The sequence below is a fragment of the Spea bombifrons genome, chromosome 13 (assembly GCF_027358695.1).
Source record: "Spea bombifrons isolate aSpeBom1 chromosome 13, aSpeBom1.2.pri, whole genome shotgun sequence".
NCBI classification, from domain to species: Eukaryota; Metazoa; Chordata; class Amphibia; order Anura; family Pelobatidae; genus Spea; species Spea bombifrons.
Genome location: NC_071099.1, coordinates 11422076 through 11449137, shown reverse-complemented (window position 1 = coordinate 11449137; position 27062 = coordinate 11422076). Strand labels below are relative to the sequence as shown.

Genomic DNA, 27062 nt, shown 5'->3' with positions numbered 1-27062 from the left:
TTTCTTTTATGGAACACTGTGACGTTCTCATCCAGTAATAGGTCATTGTAGAGTTCTAGACTCGTGATAAGTTTATATGTTTACGTGTTTTTTCATCTTCAGCAGGAGCTTCATGTCAAAATATTTATGCATTCTATATAACTATTAGAAAACCCTTTTGCAATTATGTTACAGCCAGAAATGTCCTTGTTTTCCATAAAAACAGCGAATGACCCCCAAACGTTTTAATAGTAGTATATACTATATATATATCTTAATGAGATGTTAAATTGTTCCAATCAGGCAGGAAGATTATTGGGGAAGGGAAACAATTTCCGACCCTTTTGACATTAACGTCGTAGTCTGATTATCTTTTTAGGGTAGGATATATCTAACCATTTCTGGAATTATCTATTTTACATTTCTCTTATATCTATTTATATGTAACCCTTACTCATGTTTCTAAATGTTTATTAGCCGCGTCCTGCAGTAAACCTGGTGGCCCAAATGTGACAAAATCCGGCATGTCCCATGGACGTCCACCAAGCCCTGTCCTGGGTACTGGTGTCTGTATACGCACAATTTGGCTGGCCAAGGGAGAGTTAAGATGCCTTTGTGAGCACAGTCAGCCTGCTCGGAGTGCACTCCGTGGTTGAAGGGGTTAAGGGGTGTGTGGAAGCTGCCCTGGCTGAAGGCAGGAACACCACTGGAAGGTGTTTCCCTGCGTCAGATACCTGTATTTCCCTTCTGCTGATCTGCAGGTTAGCTCCACACTCCATTCACATGCTGGAGGGGGGATTCAGAGCATCTGTGCTGTGGGTTTTGATGGGTGGAACTGGGGGGGAGGGTGCAGGATCTGGTCAGACTGGTCTCAATGAAGCGCTTGGGGCTGTTTTTCACACACCCAGGATATTTCTTTTTAACAGCTCGGCGTGCAGGACTCCAGGCTACACCAGAGCCCCGTCCGTCCCTCCACCGTTAGCTCAGCTCCTGGAAAAATGAAGGTCCCCTGTCTTCTTCTCCTCCTGATTTTTACGGTGAGTAACGGTCTTTCCTGGCGCGAGTTCACTCGGGATGCTAGCGAGAACATCAAGGAACGGCAGTGTGAGACCAAACCAGGTCTGCAGGGGACTCAGATTGTGCAGAAGCATCCGAGAACCCATTAGATTTTACTAACTATGTGACCTCAGGTGATGAGTTTGTACGGGACACTTTGGGGGAGTCTTCTTCTGTGTCTTTGTTTCAAAGTTCTTTCAAATGTCGATGGTGGCTCCTTCATACACGACGTGTCTTATGTTCACCATGATGTAAGAACATTCTTGCCTTGTGGGTCTGTTTGCTGCATCACGTGTAAAGGGACATGCATGTGCTGTTATTGTCTCTACAAAGTATAAGTCAAACAAAAGCACGCATCTTATGTCTTGGAAACGTAGATCATAACCCTTACAAAAAAATTACTGCAGTTTTTCTGCAGTTTTTTGGACATGAAAAAACTGCAATACTGTACTTTTACTGCAGTATTACTGCACGTTTACTGCAGTTTTACTGCATTTGTACTTCACTGTACTGCATTATTACTGCGTATTTAATGCGCTTTTTTTTTTACTGCAGTTATACTGCATTGTACTTCAAAGTACTGCAGCTTTATTGCAATTGTACTTCCGTACAAAAATAACTGCAGTAAAACTGCAGTACAGTGAAGTACAAATGCAGTAAAACTGCAGTAAATGTGCAGTAATACTGCAGTAAAACTGCAGTAAATGTGCAGTAATACTGCAGTAAAAGTGCAGTATTGCAGTTTTTTCATGTCCAAAAAACTGCAGTATTACTTCAGAAAAACTGCAGTAATTTTTTCGTAAGGGAAGAGCAGATGAGGACTAGGATTAGACGGGACGACGTCGATTCTCCAGATGACTTTAAGACTTGTTTCCCGCTGAAGACTTCTTTAATGTCCCTCAGCCTTTTCCCGATCGTCTGCTCCTTGGGTTTCCATAATTTCCCGTAGATCTAGATCCTTCTTTGCACTTTTAATGTATTTGAAGGTTCCTTTGACCTTTCTCGCTAGGTGCTACAGCTTAAAGATCTTGACCCTTCTTGAGTAACGGTGGAGTAACCAGAAGTGTTCACCAAATTCCAGAAATTCTAGACCCATATTATTGATTTCAGTCTAGAACGTTCGCTTGTTCTGAGACCTTTACGCCGCCCGTCTAGCCCGAGGTCTGCGGAGAATCAGCCGGGAACAAGTGGAATTAAGAAAACTTTAATTAATAGTATTTTTACAGAAGGCTGAAGGTGACCAGAAATCTCATCTCCAGCTTTGCGGCAAGGAAGCTCTGCAGCTTGTGGGTTCACCTTCCTATTGGCTGGAATGATATAACGTTCTCTTTTTCAGCCAATAGGAACCCCTCAGGTACGGACAGGAACTTTTGTCTTCGTGATTTGGTGTAATATTTGTTTTATTTTTCTAAAATTGGTTTAAAAACATTGTAATCGGTAAAATCGATACTGGTAACGATCACATGTGACGGTTTCATGCGATTGATATGTAGGTGTTGGTATGTTCCGGGCCGTATTGTTATTGGTAAAGGTACCTCTCGTGTAAGTGACTCTCGCTTGGTTGGATTCCTGATCTCAGGTGCAGCCCGTATCATATTTTTTCGACAGGTTTACTCATTTTACCTGTAATTGGGCTAAGTCTGGCTATTATATTTCAAAATCTTACAGCCCCCCCCCAAAAAAAAATATAACCCCTCCTGAATTGGTATCACTGGACAGCACAACTGCATATGTCAGGATCTGTGTCAGCGACTTTGCTCGTGGTGGCAGCCAAATGGTTCCAATAAAGGAAACAGTGAGTTGTTACTGAACGGAGTCACCTGTATTCAAGCAGGGATTCCAGCTGTGATATAGCAGGGGGAAAAGCACCAATTGGGATGCGCAGAGATTAATAAATCAGAGAAAAATATGGAGTTGGTTCCAGTCTGTGTGACTCTGAGAATCTGCCCCATTCACCCCGAGACCCTTAGAATGTGCCCATTCACCCAGAGACTGGGGTGAAAAGCCCTGACAATCTGCCCATTCACCCTGAGACTGGGGTAAAAACTCTGAGAAACTGCCCATTCGCCCTTAGACTGGGGTAAAAACCCTGAGAATCTGCCCATTCACCCCTAGACTGGGGTAAAAACCCTGAGAATCTGCCCATTCACCCCTAGACTGGGGTAAAAACCCTGAGAATCTGCCCATTCACCCCTAGACTGGGGTAAAAACCCTGAGAATCTGCCCATTCAGCCCGAGACTGGGGTAAAAACCCTGAGAATCTGCCCATTCACCCCAAGACTGGGGTAAAAACCCTGAAAATCTGCCCATTCACCCCAAGTCTGGGGTAAAAACTCTGAGAATCTGCCCGTTCACCACGAGACTGGGGTTAAAACCCTGAGAATCTGCCCATTCACCCCTAGACTGGGGTAAAAACCCTGAGAATCTGCCCATTCAGCCCTGAAATTCTGTGATTTGGGTAAAAACCCAAGACTCGGGGGCAATCCTTCAGCACTCCGAGGCAAAGTCACGATCGGTTGAAGAACAAAGAACCTGGAATTTCTATGCAGTAGTTTGTTATTATCACCCAAAATTACCCCCGCGGGCAGTTACAGATCTGCCACAAACTGACTGAGTGACCCGGGGAACGGGAACAAAGCCAACGTCTTGTGAGAGCGTTTAAACGATGGCTTTCTTTTCTTCTACCGCTCGTTGGGTCCCGTACACCGCAGCGGGTTTCAGTTTATGGAGGAACTTCTGCTGAGCTTTTTTAAGGAAGTTTATTTGATTTATTAAAATTCATCTCTTTTGGATCGTTATCTCAGCGTAACGAAAGTATATATATATATATATATATATAGGTAAAACTGCGACAATTCTTGTACAGTTACCATAGAAACCATTAGAATACTTACCCGCGGAATACTAGGGTGTTCTAGATCCCCCCTTATATAAAAGATCCCATTTTTTTAGTACAATCCGTTTCTATAGAAAACAGGAGGTTTACCCCCCAATCGCAGGTTTTACTCCTTCTATGTAGAAATTTGTCAAGGAGAAATGATAGAACAAGAGAATTTACTTTACTGGGCGGGTGGTAGATAAGGGGAACAGCCTCCCAGCAGAAGTGGTAGAGGGTAATACAGCGAGGGGATTTAACATGCATGGGATAGACATACGGCTCCTGAATCTAAGACGAGACCATCGACTGATTAAGGTTTGAGTCTCAAATTGATCTATGTATTGCATTAAAGGTTAAACACGTTACATTAATATTTATTGTACAGCGCTACGGAATATGATGGCACTATATAAAGCAATAATAATATTAATGTTTATATTTATAGCGCTATCATATTCAGAAGAGCTGTACATAAATCTCTCCTGGGGGCACAGGGCACATGAGGTTAAATAAAAGGATTTTTTTGGAATGTTTTTGATCTATACATTTGCAAGCTGTTTGGCCAACGCGGTGTCTTCAGTGTTTTGTTAACTGGTTTATGTGGGATCTTTTGCGTTTATCACTATTTGTTGAAGGGGCAGTTAATGGAAATGCATCCAGACTGAGAGCTCTGAAGTCTCCCCTTCATTGTCTGAAGACAAGATATGTCCCTAAAGCAGATAAGAAATCCCCCAGCAGAGATAAGGCTTTAAATTCTTGTCCTGGAAGGATAAACATGACCTGGAAATGTGTCACATGCCTGAACCAGCCTGAAATAAAACATGCCGTAATATACAATGATACCGAGTATATCGCATTCATTGCAGCACATTATTATTACTATGATTACTATGATTACTGTTATTATTACTTGTATTATTATTATTATTATTACTTATTATTATTATTACCTTTATTATTATTACTGTTGTTATTATTATTACTTATTATTATTATTATTATTACTTTTATTATTATTACTGTTATTATTATTATTACTTATTATTATTATTACTTTTATTATTATTACTGTTGTTATTATTACTTTTATTATTATTACTACTTTTATTATTATAATTGTTATTATTACTATTATGATTACTACTTTATTATTTTTATTAATATTATTGTTACTATTTTTGCTATTATTATTACTATTATTATTGTTATTTTTCTTGTTATTGTTACTATTGTTATTATTATTATTGTTAGTGGGATTGATTGCGTTATATGGCACCATCATATTCCGCAGCACTGCACATTACCCATTATTCATGATAGGCTCAGATTATTTATTGCCTTAACGCAGCTGTTTAAAGAAGAATTATTTATTGATGGATATAGAGCCATCATATTCTGTAGCGCTGCACAACGGGCAAACAAGACACAACAAGTAACGCATTGTCTAACCGTCTGGAATTTAAGAAGCAAAAAAGGGAGCTGCTCAAAGAGCTTACAATCTACAGCCATTAGGACCTGTCTTGGTGACTCCCCTGAAGGGACGGGGTTAATTGTCATTGTGAAGGGACAGTTTAAGATGCACGCCTGATAGTAAGTGTGTCACACGTGTGGAATGCGTGAGTCTGGCCTGTTTGGTGGGTAATTCACAGACGGATGTGTGCAGGATGAGTGACATTCTTACGCAAATGGTCCCACCTGAAGAAGAGACCTCTGAGGTCCATAACGCTAAGTACCGGTATATCTGAGATCAGAGATCTCACCATGCCGTCTAAACACTAAAAATAGTAAGTGCTCCTGGCTGTCGTACTTATAGCGCTTGTAGAATCCATACACACAGCAAACAGGCAGCTGCCGGCAGATCGGCCCCATCCGGCCCCCGTCTAGTCACCTGTTTCTCCTGCTGTAAAGACTCAAACCTTAATCAGTCGTTGGTCTCGTCTTAGATTCAGGAGCCATATGCCTATCCCATGCATCTTTAATCCCCTCAGTGTATTACCCTCTACCACTTCTGCTGGGAGGCTGTTCCATTTACCTACCACCTATATATGTAGTTTTTATAAAATTATTATCTGAAGGATAAAATGACTCAATATCCCTCCCTCCCCCATCCTCGCCCTTCCCCTCTCCTCCCCTTCCATTTACTGCCATTACACCCTTAAGCAGATAAAGGTTCCCTTTCTGTTGTCTACTTTCATTGTCTTTTATCTTTGTTACTTACTCCTTAACAGCCCAAGAAGGCAGTGCTTGTTTTGTCCGAATTAGGCAAACGTTTGCAAGAAGCAAAAGCCTCTACCACTTCTGCTGGAAAGCTGTTCTATAGATCTACCACCCTTGCAATTTCCACCACTTTGCTACATTGCCTGCCTGTGTTTAAGCCATTGGAAATAATAACCCCCATGAGCCTCTCCTCGGCACGGTATTCCTAATACAATGCACTGCTTTTGGACCCCCCAAATGCATAACATTACATTTATCAACATTAAACTGCATTCATTGGTTCCGTCATTCGGTTTATTCCACCCTGAATGTCTACATTGTTACAGACTTTCGTATTAATGGCGGAAAGGCTTACTTTATACGAGTTATTGGTCCATTAAAAGGTTAGGGGCAACAATTACAATTACTGCCCCCCCAGACAGACATAGTTATAGGCTCTCATCACTCTCGCAACTGACTTGTACAAAAAAATCATACCTCCCGCTTCTGCAGTATTAACTATAAAAGATAAACTTAATTGCCCCTTACAAGTCCTGAACATGCCACAACAGGGTATTAAACTTCTAATAATAACATGCGGAATATACGCTAATCCCCACCGCATTAACTTAAATATATTTAATGACTCCAGTAAAATGGCAGGTATTACATCACACGCTGTACTGGGATTAGAGAACAGATCTCACCTCTTCTTGAGTAGTAATGGGGGAAGTCCCATAGAAAAATATAACCCCCAGTGCTGTATACAGTAATAACCCCCCAGAGCTGTATAGAGTAATATAACCCCCAGCACTGTATACAGTAATATAACCCCCAGCGTTGTATACAGTAATATAACCCTCCAGCACTGTATACAGTAATATATCCCCCCAATGCTGTATACAGTAATATAACCCCCAGCGCTGTATACAGTAATATAACCCCCAACGCTGTATACAGTAATATAACCCCCAACGCTGTATACAGTAATATAACCCCCAACGCTGTATACAGTAATATAACCCCCAGCACTGTATACAGTAATATAACCCCCCAATGCTGTATACAGTAATAACCCCCAGTGCTGTATACAGTAATATAACACCCAGTGCTATATACAGTAATAACCCCCCAGCTCTGTATACAGTAATATAACCCCCAACGCTGTATACAGTAATATAACCACCCAGCGCTGTATACAGTAATATAACCACCCAGTGCTGTATACAGTAATATAACCCCCAGGACTGTATACAGTAATATAACCCCCCAATGCCGTATACCCTAATACCCCCCAACGCCCTATACAGTAATATAACCCCCAACGCTGTATACAGTAATATAACCCCCCAGCGCTGTATACAATAATAAGTAACCCCCAGCACTGTATACAGTAATTGGCTTCTTCTTTCCTATTGGCTGCTTGACCGTTATTGTATATTTGAGTCGGGGTGCTGAGCACAGCTGGAGTAGGTAGCCCCTGGCGCCATACCCTCTGTTATTGTTTCTAGAGTTTGAGTTTCCAAAACATGCCTCTGCGTTTAACCCTTTATCATGTCACAGAAAGTCTGTTAAAACCCAACGAGCCCCAAACTCACAATCCCACCGGCGCGCGCCTTCCCAGTTTATGTTCTTATTTATGGGTCTTCAGACTGTTAATAATCACATGGGTGTAAAGAGGTAGAGATTTACTGCTTAACCCAGCGTCACGGGGTGGGAATTATTGGAAGAGGCATTAAAGGGGGGGCAGTCACGGCTTTCACCGTCACTACATTCATTTCTCAAAACCACAGATAGCTTGTGCTTTGTGTTCGTCAGTCAGTGTAATACGTAAATATTACCATTATTTAATAATTCCATTAGTAAACTCCATTCCGTGGGTTCATTGGGTTCTTTGCTCTGTGTCTGTAAGTGATGATTGAGCCGAGGGCCGCCATTGTCCTGGGATGGGTGGGAGACTGTTTCCATGTAAAAGGGACCTGCTGGGTCCAGTCCTAAACCGTGTTGTACATGCGCAGACACCGAGGTCTGACTGGGATTGGTGAAGGAACCAGCGAGGAGGCACCCGATAGATACTGAACCAGGCCATATCATAAATGGTATCCCTGATGATATCTATTCTGCCCCCTCTATGCTGTCACCAGGGCTGCGTAGAGGGGCAGAATTCCAGATTGACGTCTAAGCAAGATTGATGAAGACCAAAAATCTAAGGAATATATGAAACATGTTAAGATCACCCGTATGACTCCGAGCCTGCTTTAGGAATGTGAGAAATGTGTTAATAATGATGAACACGTTACCTCTAGATGGGTGTTGGCTCCTGCCTGAGAAGGGGCTCTGCACGGCTTTTGAAGAGAGGACAAGTAAAATTATGTCATAAACAAGCCCAGTGAGGAATTGTACTGTGCTGCAGAATATGACAGTGATATATAAATTAATGTATAGTGTTACTGTAACTGCATTCGTAACAAGGTCTTCTGGCAACTAGCCAGAGGTGCCGGCAACGATTGGATGCAAAGCCATAAAGTGGCAGAGGATTCAGCAAGAAACACTCAATCAGATTGAGGTCTCTCTTGTGACATCATGGATGTGCCTAGGGTAAGTAGCACCTAGGCGCAGTATTTCTTCAGCAAGTGCACACGCACACTCTACTACCATACACTAACACATACTCTCTAACAACATATGCTCACACACACGCTAATACTATACACTAACACACGAGTTAACACCATATACTAACACACACAGACACGCTAACACCATACACTAACACACACGCTAATACTATACACTAACACACGAGCTAACACCATACACTAACACACACACAGACACGCTAACACCATACACTAACACACACGCTAATACTATACACTAACACACGAGCTAACACCATACACTAACACATACTCTCTAACAACATATGCTCACACACACGCTAATACTATACACTAACACACACACAGACACGCTAACACCATACACTAACACACAGACACTACCATACATTAACATACACACTAACACCATACGCTCACCCACATGTTAACACCATACACCATCATGCGTGCTAACACCATACACTAACACACACTCAAGACACGCTAACACCATCCACTAACACACACTCTCTAACAATATATTCTCACATACACGCTAATACTATACACTAACACACGAGCTAACACCATACACTAACACACAGACACGCTAACACCATACATTTACATACACGCTAACACCATACTCACCCACACCGCTCACCCACATACTAACACCATACACCATCATGCGTGCTAACACCATACACTAACACACACTCAAGACAGGCTAACACCATCCACTTACACACACATGCTAACACCATACACTAAGACATACACATGCTAACACCATACACTAACATACACACTAACGCCATGCGCTCACACACATTCTAACACCATACACCACCATGCGTGCTAACACCATGCACACTCAGACGTGAGAAACAAGGGCAAGGTGTAGACGGCAGCTGGTTCCCTTGGGCTGTTATTTTTTTGTGATATATGATAATTATACACGTTACAAATAGTTTGCTCCGGTGTCTTGTAAAACTTCAGAAGTAAAATCATTGAGATCGAGGAATCTCTGGTACCTGAGGCGTGTTAATATACTTTGCATTTTGTAACAAAGGAGGCGGCGTGGCCTTTACCAGCAACCATCATTTACTCTAAATCTCCTCGGCTACTTAATGTCATTCTTCTAGAAACATGGTGGCTACTAAAGGAGGAACCATAAAAAAGCTGCAAAGGTGTATTAATAAACCTTTCATAAACCTCTGGTTATATTTTCTACGCAAAGCGGCATCGCTGAGAACATTCACCCAAACCATTATCAAAGAGCGGCCCTTCGAGGTGCAAAGGCCACGGAGCTTACTGCACCAAACCCTCTCATTTTGGAAGCGTGTAACGTTGGATTCCCCAAGGCTGGGGAGGCCATCATTTTATTTTGGGTCTAAAAACAGAATAAAATATTTATTCCAGTAATATTACTCCCCTATATCAATAGCCACGCAGAACCACCTCCTCAGCAGCCAACCGCTTTTGGCCGTTAGTGAATAATCTTTAGTATCCATGGATATAGGAACCAAATAATTACTAGGCCCTGTGCCCGGCATGGACTATACGCCATTAATCCTTTCTTTTTTTCCATAGAATCACAGCGAGTTCTTTTTTTAAATTGCTTTAAGTATTTCCAGCGAATTGTTTGTTGAGGAGGCAACATAGTTACTGCTTACAAGTTTATACTGGAATGGATCACCTCGTGCCCATCCATGTGTAAATATTGATACTGCATTAGGCTTTTTGTTTGACTGGTTTCTTAGTTATTTCATCGTAAATCTTTCTTTCCCTTTGCCCTCGGCAGGCTTCCAAAATAATTGACCCTGCCCGTTATCGTCGAAGTAATCAGTGTTATTTTTGTGTTTGTGATCTAAAATCACGTTTGCTTAAGCTTTGCTGGGCAAACAATTTAATTTATATTTTTTTTTTCCTGCTATGACGTATTGATCGTCAGGGCCACCATACATAACTTCTGATAGTGTGGTGATCGTTGTAAAAATATAAGTTTGAAAAACTATCCCCATCCGACACGTTCCTATTGTTTAGTCTCTAAAATCTGAGGGGCTGCAGAGTAGAGTTGGACAATTTAACCCCCCCCCGTTGATTTCTGCCATCTTTCTATGTGGCTGGAAGCCAACAAGATCAGTCAACAAAACTAGTCATCAACCCAACTCACACCTGAACCAACCCTCAATATATCATACAGACAAAAAGAAAGCTGTCATTTTTTTTATAATTAAACAAACTTTATGAAAAATGAAATTTCCCTACTTTCAAAAAGTTTTCCCTAAGCCCACTGAGATCATTCTTCAACACAGTGGAGGCCATGGGACCTTCCTCACCTCTATGGTGGAAAGGGGACCTCTTGGAATTAAGGAGCTGTTATTTGTGCCCCCGTTGGCACAGGTCCCTGGTGTTACATACAAGTGTTTGTCAGAGGTCTTGGAGATGATGGTCTTCACCTCGAGAAAGAGCAGTAACCCAAGGGCAGGTGGACATGCTGTAGAACCGCTTGGAGAAGACATGTTCTTCTGGGCTTTAGGTGGAAACAGGGTCTCATAGACCTACTGGAAAAAAAGCTGCTTAGAACTAGGCAAGGCAAAAGTCGATCCTTAATGTAGCGAGAAGGTTGTCAACATCAATCTTTTATGGCTCAAAAAATACAGATTATTTTATAAAATGGGGTTGGGATTATACAACATTTTCAAAATATATATATTATATTGCCTATAGCATTAATGCCTGAACAGAGGTCGGACTTGATCTCTATCCATTTATCTAGGTAAAAATTCTTCCTTACGTTTATTTTTCCTTAAAAGTTCAAAATGTTTATTATATGTTTTTAAGTCAGTATTTGGGCTGAAACATTTCTATAAATGTATTGTATGTTTTAACTTGAAATGTTATATATATATACATATAGAATTTCTTCCTGTGTAGTAGCTCCTTCTGTCCCGATACTAATTATCACCCCTACGGTTGGGACGGTTCCAATAAATACAAGAATGTTTTTGACCGGGGGCGATACAAAGAGCACTCCAGTGACCCGTTTAGTAACAGAAATGTAGAGAGAACCAGAGGTCGCCCTCTGAGACGGGAAGAGCAAAGATTTCAGACATAACAAAGGAAGGGATTCTTTACAGTGAGGGCAGTAAAGGTACGGAATCCACTGCCGAGAGAGGCGGTTCTATCAGATACAGGGGATGCCTCCAAAAAGGGTAAAAAGCAGAACATACAGGGCTGTAAATGACAGAATAAACAGTAATATTATTATTTTATTTACCGTAATATTAATGTTTTAGAGCTTCTTGACCCAAGGACAAATCTGGTCACCTTTTTTGCCTTCTTTTGGATCAAAAGCAGGAAGGATCGGTAGACGGGGAACGTGATGGACCTAGGTCTTTTTTTCATCTAAGTTACTATATTACTACGACCTTCACGGATCATGTTTCTGTTTAGAGTGTTCATTACATTGTATCCAAAAACAATTGAGTCCTACACGCAGACGCATGGGGTTTGGGAAGTGTTTAGGCGTCGATACTTGTTGTGATGGGGAGGGGGGGCTGTCAATCAGCCCAATTTTTTGCCCCGGGCGTAGAGAGTGATTTAGGGAGAGTCCGTGTGAGTGAATAGAGAGGTGCAGTGACATGACTCCAGTGTCTGTGGACGCAGTCCACACGCCGTCTTTCTTTTTGTTGTTTATAAGCCATCAAAGGCAGGCAGCACTCCTTGCCGCCAAGGGGGGGGGCTTATTAATAAACCCAAACATTCTTCTTTATTTTCTCCCTATGAGCAAATTCACACCGGGTAACGATCATTTGCAGATTTTTTTTTGTCATTTTCTATGACAGAAAAAATAAGGGAATTTCAAAATTAACAAAATAAAATAAATAATAATAAAAAAAGCATAACAAAGACTTATTTTGCATTTTTATATGTTTATTATCAGTTCTAAACCCCAAAAATAAATATATGAATGAATGAATTATAATTACTGTAAGACCATACCTCCCAAGTGTCCTGAGGAACACTTCCTCTTTAGGACCCAAATCCCTCTGCCACATTTTGACTCCCCTGTAGTGTTCAACTGACGTGAAATGATGAACGTTTCCGTGTAATTTAATGATTTTTTTCCTTTTTTTTCTTTTATAAATAAGGTGATAACATACGGCGAGGGGAAGCGAAAACAAGAAATCACCCAAAAGAAACATATTGCGAAACGGGTACGTTCTTCAACTTCAGGGCAGATAAATAACATAGTAAGGCTGGGGGGAAAAAAAGTCCAAAGGGCAAATATACTGTCGTAAATACCCTTTGAACCCGTGTCATTCTTAAAGTCCTTGTTTGGAGGTTTTACTGAACCTTTATATTGGCCTCCATGGACGTTGGACCTCTTGTTAATCTTCTCCCCTATTTGAAGAAAAATGGGGTTTATGTTGGATTAAAGTATCAGCATTTCCAAGCCTTAGACAGTATTTAATTACCCCGGCATTGTTAGTCCATCTGCCCCATGGGCTGGGATTACATAGTAGAAGGAGGCAGCCTCATTGTTCTGTCAAGATGTGCGTCCCCTGAGCCTCCATCTTGATTGTCATGGATTGTAGTGTCCCACGGGTGGACATCTTGACGATGGGTGGTGTTTGCATGTTGTCATTACTAACTTTTCCTAAATGAAAGCGGGGCAATTATGATGTCAAGTACTTGACAAGTTAGAGAAATGTCTTAAATAAGGAATCCCGCAGTAATTATACTTCCCACGACTTCCATCAACAGAGCCTGATTCCGGCAGATAGCCTCCGGCCTCTCCGGCGAACGAAGAGAAGGTGGGTCCTCACTACGCTGGTGTTGGAAGAGAACGACAATGGACCTTTCCCCAAATTAGCTGGAGATGTAAGAACCACGATATTCTCGTAAATTCTCACCCTTAGAAAAATTACAAAATAATAATAACAGCCAACGTCGAAGCTTTTTATGGGACCTTGTTAAGGTTTAATTGTTTATGCAGTAATAAAACATTTTTCTGTCTCCGGAGGCTTAAAGCGGGCTGCCCATCAAATGTTTTCGTTCATACCGGATTTAAAATTGTTTTTTATAAATATTGCTGTTTTCTTTTTTTAGCCCAGTTGTATTTTTTTCCTCATGATATAATTTTTTCAGGAAGCTGCATATCAGCCATTTGTATGATTTTCGCTCTGTTATCTGACCCCCAATCTATTAGACCCCTTATCATACTGCCTGTGACATCCAGTCTGACTCTCTGACTAATGAAAGTCTATGGACTTCATTAGCATTGCCATAAAGCATCAGCGCTGTGTGGTGTTTGAGCCGGGAAAGTCACCCAAAATATCACATGACTGACAGCAACGGCGGCTCCAGGTCTGCAGATAAAGGGAGTTTATTGGGGGAAAACCAGGTTTTTGTCACAGGCTGACATGGGGGTTATATTACTGTATACAGCACCCGGGGGTATATTACTGTATACAGCACTGGGGATTATTATTATATACAGCGCTGGGTGGTTATTACTGTAGACAGTGCTGGGGTTGTTACTGTATACAGTGCTGGGGGGTTATTACTGTATACAGCACTGGAGGGCTATATTACTGTATACAGCGCTGGGGGTTATTACTGTATACAGCGCTGGGGTTATTACTGTATACAGCGCTGGGGGGTTACTTATTACTGAATACTGCTTTGGGGGTTATTACTGTATACAGCGCTGGGGGTATTACTGTATACAGAGCTGGGGGTATTACTGTATACAGCGCTGGGAGTATTACTGTATACAGCGTTGGGGGGTTATATTACTGTATACAGCGCTGGGGGGTTACTTATTACTGTATACAGCGCTGGGGGTTATATTACTGTATACAGTGCTGGGAGTTATATTACTCTATACAGCTCTGGGGGGTTATTACTGTGTACAGTGCTGGGGGTTATTACTGTATACAGCGCTGGGAGGTATTACTGTATACAGCGCTGGGGGTTATTACTGTATACAGTGCTGGGAGTTATATTACTCTATACAGCTCTGGGGGGTTATTACTGTGTACAGTGCTGGGGGTTATTACTGTATACAGCGCTGGGAGGTATTACTGTATACAGTGCTGGGGAGTTATTACTGTATACAGTGCTGGGAGGTATTACTGTGTACAGTGCTGGGGGTTATTACTGTATACAGTGCTGGGAGGTATTACTGTATACAGCGCTAGGGAGTATCACTGTATACAACTTTGTATTCACATTTAATGTATAAGAGAGAGATTATTGATCACAAATGTAAAATGTAAGTGAATTTGTGGACTCTCTGGTCTTTGACCATCCTGCATTTTCTGATACAGGAGGCGATACATATTATTTACAAACGGCTATAAAAAAGAAGTTTTGGGTAAAATTGGTTGGATCTAGCTTAATAAATCCGGTCTCTGAACCATCCTCAGCTTTTCAACGATCGAGCCGCCAACTACTCTATCAAGTACCTTATCAGCGGCCCTGGGGTGGACCTCCCGCCGGAGGTCGGTCTCTTCACCATCAATGATCAGACAGGTCAAGTCTTCGTTCACCGGCCCATTGACAGAGAGAAGACACCTTACTTTGAGGTAAACATACGTATATTTCTTACCATTCCCTAAGGGGACAACGGGTAGGAGAAGAGCCAAAACGTTCCACAATTACTGTGTTTATCCCAGTCACCTGGGAACGTGTCCGATGTCCCACGGTCTGGAGATTGCGTGACACATTCACACGGGCTCTACGTAGCATGTGATGGATGGTGTGAGAAATATTAGTTCACAGGAATCCAGGGCTCAGGTGATTTTTTTTTTAATGGAAGCAACCATGGTACCTCTCAAGCGGAAGAATCTCTTTCATTCACACTGGATCCAGCAGACATTGAAAAAAAAACACACAGTCTCACACATTTACACATACTAACACGCTTACACATACTAACATGTACTGACACACACATGAACTAACATACATACAGACACTTACACATACTAACACCCTTACACATACTAACACACACATGAACTTACACACACACACTAACATACTCACACACATACATAATCACACACTTCTACATACTCACACACTTATACATACTCACACATTTACACATTCTTACACGCACTAACACACACATGAACTAACATACTTACACACACATACAGTAACACACTTACACATACTAACACACACAAACTAACATACTGGCATACCACAAAATGTAGATTTTGGATACTCACTATGGATAATGGAAACATATTATTATTATTATTATTATTATTATTATTATTATTAGTAGTAGTAGTACTATTAATTCCGCTTATAAAAAGAGAAATTATGAAATGTACGTACAAAATATGACCACACATTTAGCCATAGCTGGATTCTAATTAGTTAGGCAGCCAATCAGAATACAGCTTTGATGTCAAATGACTTTCTTTTTTTGTGTCTTCATACAACTCTGATTACCCTCTTTCTCCAAAGTTACAGATGTTATATATACCAGTAAGACCTAAAAATAAAAAAATAAATAAAAGGGATTTATATTATCCCCTTGATCCTTAGAAATTTCCAGAAGGCCTAATATGAGCTGCTCTTGTGATTTCAGATTTGTTTTGATGCTGCCGACAGATTGTCCGGAAAAATTGTAGACAAATCTCTCATTTTTAATGTTGAAGTGAAAGATAAAAATGACAACGCTCCCGAATTCTCCAAATCGGTGTATGAAGTCTCCTTGAAGGAAACGGCTAATCTTGGTGAGTGCGGTAATCGGGGAACGGGGACCGTGGTTTGTGTAGCACACCGTATCTGTGTGTATGTGTCACAAAGTGTGAAGATCGTGCATCCACATTATTCAGGCATCCATTATTCGGCAATGCCTGCGATATTATAATTATTATTATTAGTAGTAGTAGTAGTAGTAGTAGAAGTGGTAGTAGTAGTAGTAGCATCACTATTATTACTACTATTTGTAGTAGTAGTAGTAGCGTTAATTTTATTATTACTAGTATTATTATTTTTTGAATAATTAGTAAAAGCAGTAGCATAACTATTATTATTAGTAATAGTAGTATAACTATTACTTTTATTATTATTATTAGTAGTAACTATTACTATTAATATTACTATATTACTTTTTTTATTATTATTAGTATAACTATTACTATTAATATTTTATTTTTATTATTTATTTATTATTTTTATTTTATTAATATTATATTAATATTTCGGATTAAAATATTGCATTTTTCCGGGGTCTGAAATCCTAGGGATTGTCTATAAGGTGCGTTGTAATGCGTATCTATTTTAAATGAGCGTAAGGACTGAATGTTCTCCCGACCCCGGTCCATGAAGACCTTTTCAGTATCCATCTGCCCTTTTGGTTTTGGAACCCGCCGTCTATATGTATATGTGTAAATAAGGAACTTCTGAATAACGACAGCATTGTACTCCGTCTCCACCCCCCCTTTTTTTCACCAGAAAACCCAGTTTTACAAGTTTTGGCGTATGACGGTGACAAGCAGGACACGGCGAATTCAGACATCACCTACAGCATCGTCTCACAGATACCCGCCCTTCCCAATGTGAAATTCATTATCGATCCTAAATCCGGATTGATCCGCGGCCAAGGGTGCTTGAACTATGAGGTATGGGGGCTGTGATGTCATGAGTGAGAATGATGCAAATGCACGTTACAATGTGACGCATATGAGATTTATAGATCAAACTTTACATATATGATTTAACCTAATCTAGCGGATCTAAAGTGGCTTTTCCGCTTGCAATGAGTTTTTATGAACCATGACTGGTTTGGCCAAAGGACAAATTGGGCAAATGCCCGGCAGACTGGTGCCCGACAGCGTCTCCCACTTTATGGGCCGCTGACCTAAAAACACTGTGGCTGAATTTACTTCTCCAATCTGGTTCTGGAAAAAATAATCAGTGTCTCCTTTTGCGTCATGTGACAATTAAGCATTCCCTGGGACATTGGAAAACTGACGGGATTAAAGAATGATTTCTGGCCAGGTGTTAAACATTGCTGTACTGTTGTTGGATTTTGTTAATAAAGTAACATTTTTTTAATGATTTTTTTCCCTTTTTAATAATTTGTCATCATATTTCTTATAGCAATCCAATACGATTAAGCTGTTGGTGAGTGCGCGTGACAATGGACTCGAGCCTCTCTCCTCCACGGCCACCGCTATTCTTCGAATCGAAGACGGAAATAACCAGAAGCCCACGTTCCCCACACTGAATGTAAGAATTTAACCGGAATAGAGGCGGAATACGCGGTAATCGGCGGGTTTCCTGGATACAGTACGGTGTAACTTTGTATCGACCTCCCGGAGTGAAACAATTTGCACCGGGAAGTAAATAGTCAACTTCAGAGCTGGCTTTACAAAGCGGTGTCAGTATTTGACACAGCAGCGAGTCTTCTGTTATTGCAGCTTTCTGGGTGTAAAACGCGTTGGGTCTCCTGATGTTACGGATCTCTCATTCCAGTACAATCTGACCGTGCGAGAGGGGGAAGTGAAGAACGATTTACTAAGAATCAAAGTGGAGGATAAAGATTTACCGCAGACACCGGCGTGGAGAGCCAAGTTCAAAATCCTGTCCGGAAATGAGAAAGGAAATTACAACCTCACGACGGATCCGAAGACAAACGAGGGCATTCTGGGCATTGTGAAGGTAAACCGAGAGATGAAATAGCTAAAGTGCAGACAGATCTTGGACACGGGTGGTAGCTGCGTCTACAAAGCCCAGGTCTATGGTCACATAGAAGGATAGCCAGTGCTGGGGGCACAGGGGACCCGAGCTTATGGGTGAGTTTAATGAGCAGAGAACACTAGGTTTAAATAAACTGTTGATTGAAGAGGGTTTATTACACTTGGTGTTGAATATCTTCATACATTAATGCAGTGACAAATTCTAGCAAGGAAATTTTAGCAATTATGTCAACCCCCCCTGCTGTTGGACTCTGCTGCCCTCTGCTGTTCTCACCTGCTCCGTGCAATTGGATGCTGCTCTCTGCTTCCCTCTGCCATGCGATTGGATGCTGCTCTCTGCTGCCCTCTGCTGTTCTCAGCTGCTCCATGCGATTGGATGCTGCTCTCTGCTTCCCTCTGCTGATTTCAGCCGCTTCCTGCTGTTGTTCTCTGCTGCCCTCTGCTGTTCTAAACTGCTCCCTGCTACCACATGTATATATATAGTATTGAGAATGATCCTGTTCCATTGCAGCCTTTGGACTTTGAGGGAACCCCTTTGAAGGTCCTTAAAATATCTGTACAAAATGAAGAGCCATTATACATCTGCCAAAATTCCAAAGTTCAGGTGGACAACACACCCCAACTGAACAACGTGACTGTCACTATAACCGTTATGGACATAAACGATGCTCCGATTTTTCATCCTGCAACTCAAATAATCAGAGAAAAGGAAGGTCTGAAGTCAGGGTCCCTCCTGCTGAGGATTAACGCTACAGATCCAGACAGGATTCCCAACAGGATCAGGTGAGGTCAGGGGTCTCATAGATTCAAGTAATTTAAAGACTTATCTAAATCCAGTGAGCCTAGGGTTAGCACTCCCCATAACTTACACACACAGTAACACGCAAACTCGCTCTAACACCCACTCACCCTTACACCATAAACTTACACGCACTATTTCTCCTACTCTCCCTCTCACATACACTCTCCTAGGTGCCAAAAGCCCCTAGGCTCAACCCTGCTCTTCTAACACAATACGCTGACACACATTTGCACTACCACCATACGCTGACATCCATGCTAACACCAAGTACTAACAAGCACACTCATTCTTGCACTGTACACTAACACACATGCTAACACCATGCAGTAACACACATGTTAACATAAAATGATCACACACTCTAACGCCATATACAAACACACATTGACACTAACACCATTCCGTAACACTCACACTAACACCATACTGTCATACACACACATACTTACACTTTACACTAGCACACATTCTAACACCATACACTAACACAATCACTCTAACACAATCACTCACACAGCTCTTCCCCCTTCCACTTACATTGTGAGAATCCCTGTGTTCAATGAAGCTCATAGACCGTGTGGACTGCCGCTGCTGCTGAGTCACGTAATACGTGTTATGTGACCCCACTGGGCACCTTGGTTATCATGCGCCTGGTTGCCGGGCACCTGCCTTATCATGCCTAAATCTGACACTTGGCCACTTGTAATCCAGCTTCTAATACCTGCGGCCCCAGACCCCTTCTTTCTAATAACTTTATATTCTTGCACGCCTGCAGAAATCTCCTTGTGATCCCTTCCCTCCTATTTACTTTACAGGTATGAGATCGCGCATGACCCTGCAGGTTGGGCCACTGTGGACAAAAATACTGGAGAAATCAGAACGTTGAAAGAACTAGACCGCGAATCGCCGGAAGTCAAGGACAGCGTCTACACTATCATTGTCAATGCTATAGACGACGGTAAGAACAGATTCTTAGTGGACCTCAGCCACGTTCCGATTCCAAAATCGTCCCTCAACAAGAGCGTGTATGTGCACTAAGGGGAAATGTATTATTTCATATAAAATATTAATAGTAACGTTCCAGCTGCTTTATGGCACGACGACGAGAGTGAAAAAAATTATAAAATACTTAATTTTCATAAAATTTTGCCATAAATATCTCACTGTCCTCCTTTCTCTTCTGGACAGGTGACCCCCCGCAGACAGGGAGCACTACCGTACTCCTCTACCTGTCCGACCTCAATGACAACACCCCAGAGCTGGTCTTGCCGTACGTGGAAAGGTGCCAGGCGCTCAACAAACAGGCGTTTACCGTGCAGGCCGTCGACAAGGACCTGGATCCGTTCTCCGGACCATTCAAGTTTGAACTGGGGGACAATTCTAGAGCTGTGCAGGACGTCTGGAAAATCGGACGGAGTCTCGGTCAGTATCCGTAAAATGCCTCGATCTTAGGGCCACACGTAATGCAGCCATATTTATAAAGGGAGAAATGTAGTTGGTTTCCATGGTTACAGCTCCACAGTTAAAGTTTTAACCCAGAATTGGTCTGGATTAATATGATTAAAAGAAGGCGAGGGAAGCGCACTCCTTGACTCTTTGGAGGACCTTAAATAACATAATTAAAGGAATGTAAAAAAAAAAACCAATATGGCGGAAGACGCCCTAGGCCTAACAACTGATGTACACAACAACTAACGATCGATAACAGGAAACTATCCCATTCTTCACTATCTTTGTAGTTTTTAATACACATGAGGATATAATCTGCGTCTGTTAACATGGATGAGTAGATGGTTCTGGAACCTTCTTGGTCACGGATCATATCGTCACCGTAGGACATTGTATTATGTGTTTCCTCTTCATCCCAGGTGATTCCGTCGAACTCTTAATGGTTGATGATCTTCCACCCGGGAACTACACGGTTCCGTTGTCGTTCTTCGACAGGCAGGGCAGTTCCAGCAAGCAGGTGCTGAATATTCGAGTCTGCGGCTGTCCGGACGGCCTGACCTGCGAGAAGATACAGCCAGCAGCTCATAGCTTGGGCGGAGGAGCCATCGGAGTAATAGTTGGCGTTTTGCTTTTGTTCCTGCGTACGTACAATTCCCTAAATTTCTACTCCGGGACCCGTAAATCAGATAAAGGAGCCTGACCTTTGCCCGCTTGTTTTCTGCAGTGGCCCTGTGTCTTCTGATGTGCTGCTTCTGTGGCTCCGGAATCAAGAAGACCAAAACCTTTTTGCCCAACGATGAAGGAAACCAAACCCTGATCAACTATAATGAAGAGGGAGGAAGTGTGCTGTCTCAGGTATGACATCATAGATCCTATTTGTTTGTGAACGGTGCCTACGAGATAATGTATCAGACAAATAACTTTCTGAAGCGTATCCCGTGGCCCAAGGACTCTTAAAGAGTTGTCCACAAACGAAAAGCGTAAGCAAACTCTCCATGTGTTGAGTCTCCGCCATAAACGTTGGTCGGTATTTAAGATAATCCAACGTTGAACTTGTTACATCATGGAATTGGTCGTATGGCTGACTGAGGATAGAACACGCTGGACACCACGTATCGGCCGGCTTTACGCTGTCTTCTTCTCGATGATAAAGGTCTGTAGGACCTTCTTTCCTTCCCATCGATGGCAAACTCACAAGCTTTGTGTCTTCTTTTTGTTGCCAGACAAGCCCGACGGTACTTATTGGGAATGGAAATGGGAACATCGGCATGACTAAGGTAACATCCGTTGTGTTCTTTATGTGTTGCTTTCACACACACTATCATCTTACTCAAAACTAGGATCTGCCAGGAGATAGGCCCCATTCGGCTACCTGTTCCTTCTGCTGTATAGACTCAAACCTTAATCAGTCGTTGGTCTCGTCTTAGATTCAGGAGCCGTTTGTCTATCCCATGCATGTTTAATACCCTCACTGTATTACCCTCTACCACTTCTACTGGGAGGCTGTTCCACTTATCCACCACCCTCTTGTATATGCGTGCAAATCCCAGCTTATCGCGCCATATCTTCTTGTAAACTAAAGGGAATCTTTTTGGTTTTTTTCTTTACAGAATGGAGTGGGGGTTTATGCATCTGTTTCAAAACAAAACTCACAAAACCAAAATGTTGCCCAGGTAAGGACGTTTTCTTATGGGATTCCATGTAGGATTCATGTAAATTTTCGCACCCAAATAAATGTATTATAATTCCGCAACGGCTTATTCTGTGGGTGATGGGTTATAGAAAGGGGCCGTATTCTGTGTCCCTGGTGGGGCTTATAGTGTCTTCACGTTCTGTGAATGACATGGCTCCATGAGTGGAGAATTTACATGACGTTCCCACTCTGTGTCGGTGGGATGATTATAAAGGGTTTTCACGGTCTTTCTTTATTGTTCGTTTTATCTGGGTGACGATTAACCCGTAACACTACCTATTTTTTGTCCTTAGCTTCAGGGAACACAAAAGGAAGCATGGAATCAGGTGAGTGTTTTCTGCTTTGTCTCACACCCAGCGACGGTCTTTCTACGATCCGCAGAGGTCACAAAAGTTCCCGTTTGATCAGAAAACGTTGATTTTTGGTGTCCTGCGCAAGCTCACGGTATAAACTCATAGAATCTTTATATTTTTCTTGCACAGGGTTCCGGCTTCCGGTTGCACGCAGAGAACAGCAGCTATACCCCGGTGAGTACCCACCGCATTCATTAACGGGTCCAGCAAGGTGGACGTTGGTGGGGTCAGATCCAATGGTGGTCATACTGAAGCCGGGGCCCTGGGGGGCAGTTATGTCCACCCCACCTGTACATGGTAGCCTGGATCTACCCTAACCCTGCCTACCTAAATGCATGAGGCCAATTAATATCACTAGACCATGACTTGCTTTAATGGTAGAGGATCCACTTTTGGCCACCAACGAAACCTTCGTTAGATATAGAGGCTACCAGAACCAACAGGGAAAATATACCTCATGGGGAGGAATAATCATGCAGTTAAGATGGCTTATTTAACATGTAAGCACTCTTTAGTGTATAAAACTGTGACATGTAAAATTTTGGGGAAAGCGATAGATGTTTTTAGATAAATTGTTGCACAAGATTTCCCCCCAAAAAACTTTTGATGATTATATAGATTTTTGTGGTTAAGGCAGAAATAAGTTGCTTCGTTACAGATGTCCTAACGCTGTTTCCATTTCATTTCACAGAACAGCAAAATCCTGAGGGACGGAACGTTAAATAATAAAGGACTCGACATTTTTGTAGAGAGGGTCGGAGAAATGGTGAATTATGTAAGTGTCGAGACGTGAAAGAGAATGACCTCATCACAAGGGCCTTCTGATTCCACAGGGTACGGGGTGTCCTAAAGTACAGACAGAAGGCCGCTGCTTGGCAAGAGACCCCCAAATATCCAAAACCCGAACCTACGCCAATGGTTCCGTTACTCACAAAGCATGCTAAGCAATTAATCGGGGAGCTCCCTGCGCCATTGAGATCCTTGTATAACGGGGGGCAGATTGCCCTATTGGGTGGTCAGGCTCCCCGGCGCTCCATCTCTCTTTTGGCCGGCTTGGGAGATCACAGCTCTCCCTTATAACTGCCCCATAAACACTATGGAGCACTGGAGCCTCTGTACGGACCTTACTCCGTTCTGCACACGCCGCGTGCCGGGCTATGACATCATACCTCGGAGCTCGACACCGTAGATAGCGGCTGTCGAAGTTAGCGGCTGGGAGCGCCCAGCCAAGATACGTCTCTGCCGGTCAGGACTTATTTTGCAACAAAATGCTTTTTGGGTACGACCTGCGCAAGACGTCTTCATCGGATTGATTCATACATCGGGAACGTTAACTAACCTCGAACTTCAGGTTTTATGAAGCTGCTAAAATGTCCCAAAAAACCCTCAAATTAAACCGATTTCAGGAACATTCCAAAAAAAGGCTTCATATTCATCAAGTAGTTGGCTTTCAATTATTTTGGATTATGTCCAAACCCGCGGAATGTCACACCCTGATAAACGGATCACCCCGCAGAACATAATACTTCCTGAAGCTGCTTTTCATTTGGAGACACCCGCGTCTGCTCCTGCCCCGGGCACTTTGCAATAAGTTAAGACACGTCTCCTATATATATATATATATCGTGCGGTTTTACAGGCAGCCCGGTCTCTGCGATGGTTTCCAGGTGCAAAGTCAGGACTTTATAGATATAGGAAAGTGCAATGTCAGCGTTTTATAAACTGGGTCATGCAGTTATCTTTTTTTAAACTCGATTATTCCGTGTCTTAAATAACTTTCCGAGACAAAAATTTCCGGGCATTATTCAACTATTCCCTGTTTCAGCTTAATTATCCCTTTTTTATATTTTGTTACCCATTTTTTTAAAATTCTTCTCTTTATTTTATTGCCCCCTCCCCCGGGTAACTCAGTTTGGAAATACCCCAGAAACGCAAGAAGTTAGGGGTGAAAATATGTATGATGAACCCGACGGTACTTTTTTCAGTCTATAAATCACACTTACACTTACTGCTCCCTTGGTTTTAATACCCCTCCCCCGGATAAGTGTACAATCCAGTTTGCTGGGTATTTGGAAATACCCCAGAAGTGTAGAAACGTGTAAAATTTACCCTAAATAACATTTTTCATTCTATGTTTTATGGAACATCTGTTATCTATATATAAATATAAGCACATTTAAGATACTTTGTTGCAATCGAGCGCGTCTTGCGTGCAAGCAGAGTTGGCCAATCAGAGCAGGCGGTTTCTCGACCAGCCGCTTCCTCCTCGAACGGCCTAATCCTTATCCGTCTTTCTGTCTTTTAGAAACTACAAGCATTCCTTGACGAAGACGAAATCACCGAATACAATCCTCGGACGTACGCCTACGAAGGAGAGCTGGAGAGAATGGATTCGGGGAGCTCGTTCTCCATCGCAGACAACGACGCCGACCTCTCCTTCCTAAATGATTTGGGTCCCAAATTCTTAACGCTTGGGGACATTTGCCAAACGAAATGAGGACCTGTTGACGTTTTAATAATCGCTATTGTCACGGGGCATCAGGGAGGGGGCTTTCTTTAATGTTGCACTGAACGTCTTGGGGTAAAAGGGTAGAATCGGAAGTATAAAGACCCAGCGATGGCTCTCGTGTTTTATTCGTCTATAGTAAAGGATAAGAGGTAGGTGTTTGGCTACGATGCTTGCGTTGGGTCTTATAGGGTTCGGTACTGTATACAGTGCTGTATATATAACGTGGAATGCGATTCACAAACCTGTGGATTTTAATGGACGTTCCGGAGGAAGATCTCCAGTATTCGGGGGTGGGGGGGTTATCGGAGCGGCGAATGAGAAGGACTACTGGACGAGGAACGCAATGGGGCTGAATTGGGAAACCTATTGGAATGGCTGTCCAACGTGTGTCCTCAGCTTCTGGAAAACCTCAACGGGACAATAAAATAAATTAAATGGGATGGAGGTCGTAGAAAAGCCCCCCAGCTTAATGGAGCCATGGCGAAAGGATTTCATACACCATGTAGATCAATGATTCCAGGGTATGACATCATCGCAGTGACACACAAGGCTATTACCTCGCTACTAATATGACATTAACTACTGATATTTCTCCACCTTGAGTTACATCGGCAAGCGAAAGAAAACATGTTTCATACACCATGTGGATCAATGATTCCAGAGCATGACATCATCGCAGTGACACGCGAGGCTATTAACTCACTACTGATATAGCATTAACTACTGATATTTCTCCACCTTGAGTAACAACTCAGACTTGGCGAGCGTTACCTGGGGGTATTTTTATTGTTTAAATCAGGTTTCTCTTCATACCCTTTTTCTGTATAACTCTGAAACACTGGAAAAATACTAAAAAAAATACTAAAGGCTTCTCGTAATGTACATACAATTTAACCCATTAAAATGTATTTTCTTCCCTTTGTACCAGTAAAATAAAAATTTCATACAAACTTATCGATGTTTCCTCATTGATTTCGGAAGATATTTATCCACAATTGGAGGTGTATTTTTATTAACAACTTTAAATAATAGAAAAAAAAGCATAAAGAAACAAAAAAAACATATTTAGATTTTTTTCCCTACACAATTATGTTCAGTTTTTCATTGGTGTTAATAAATCTTTGATAAATATATTTTTTGTGCTTAAAGCTTTCAAAATGAACCAGAAAAAAAGCAGAAATAGCATTTTTATCAGTCCTTAAATTATAAATGTATTGTAGAATCACAGTAAAGAGCAGTACCTGATGCTACTAATTGTTTGAGATCAAAAGTTTTGGGGGCAAAATATCTCCAAAATGTTTCCCTGTTTAGTGGAGTCTGTGTAATGAGGAATTCTTCCACTAGAGGGAGCTAAAGCTCCATTAAAATATTCCAGTTTCCATTAAAAAAGTTACTCTACAATTTTTTATTTTTTTTTTTAAACTAAAATCAGCTTTAGCTCCAGTTGACTAAACCCCTGCGTCTGATGCTTTAATAACATGTTTGCGCATTTACATATCAATGCATGAATTAACACGAAGAATGTGTGGGCTGTATCTGAGAGTTTGTACAAGTTCCCCAAATTTGGCAAATTTACTGACCGTAAAAACACAAATACAATTTAACTCATCAATTTGTGACATTAGTAAAAAATATATATAAAAAAAATAATAATAATAATGATAAAATATATATTTATAATAAATTAATAAAAAATATATGTAATAAGTAGATGGGTCCTTCGTGGAGCCCTTTAGTCACCTGGGTCCAGTTTGTTGATATGAATACACGGCATGATATAAAAACCTGGGCTGCTTGTAGC

The 27062-nt window shown here is 41.7% G+C and overlaps 1 protein-coding gene across 1 annotated transcript; it reads left to right on the top strand.

Moving 5' to 3' along the window:
- Window positions 1-840: 840 nt before the first annotated feature.
- On the top strand, window positions 841-26213 carry LOC128471895 (cadherin-like protein 26). The gene is made up of 19 exons (XM_053453894.1): window positions 841-1016; window positions 12873-12938; window positions 13489-13605; window positions 15156-15314; window positions 16337-16484; window positions 17209-17375; window positions 17857-17985; window positions 18232-18417; window positions 18967-19238; window positions 20073-20215; window positions 20446-20679; window positions 21126-21347; window positions 21431-21561; window positions 21930-21983; window positions 22317-22379; window positions 22693-22725; window positions 22882-22926; window positions 23444-23527; window positions 25058-26213. The coding sequence occupies exons 1-19, from the start codon at window positions 978-980 to the stop codon at window positions 25247-25249; spliced, it is 2484 nt and encodes an 827-aa protein (XP_053309869.1). The 5' UTR covers window positions 841-977; the 3' UTR covers window positions 25250-26213.
- Window positions 26214-27062: the final 849 nt, after the last annotated feature.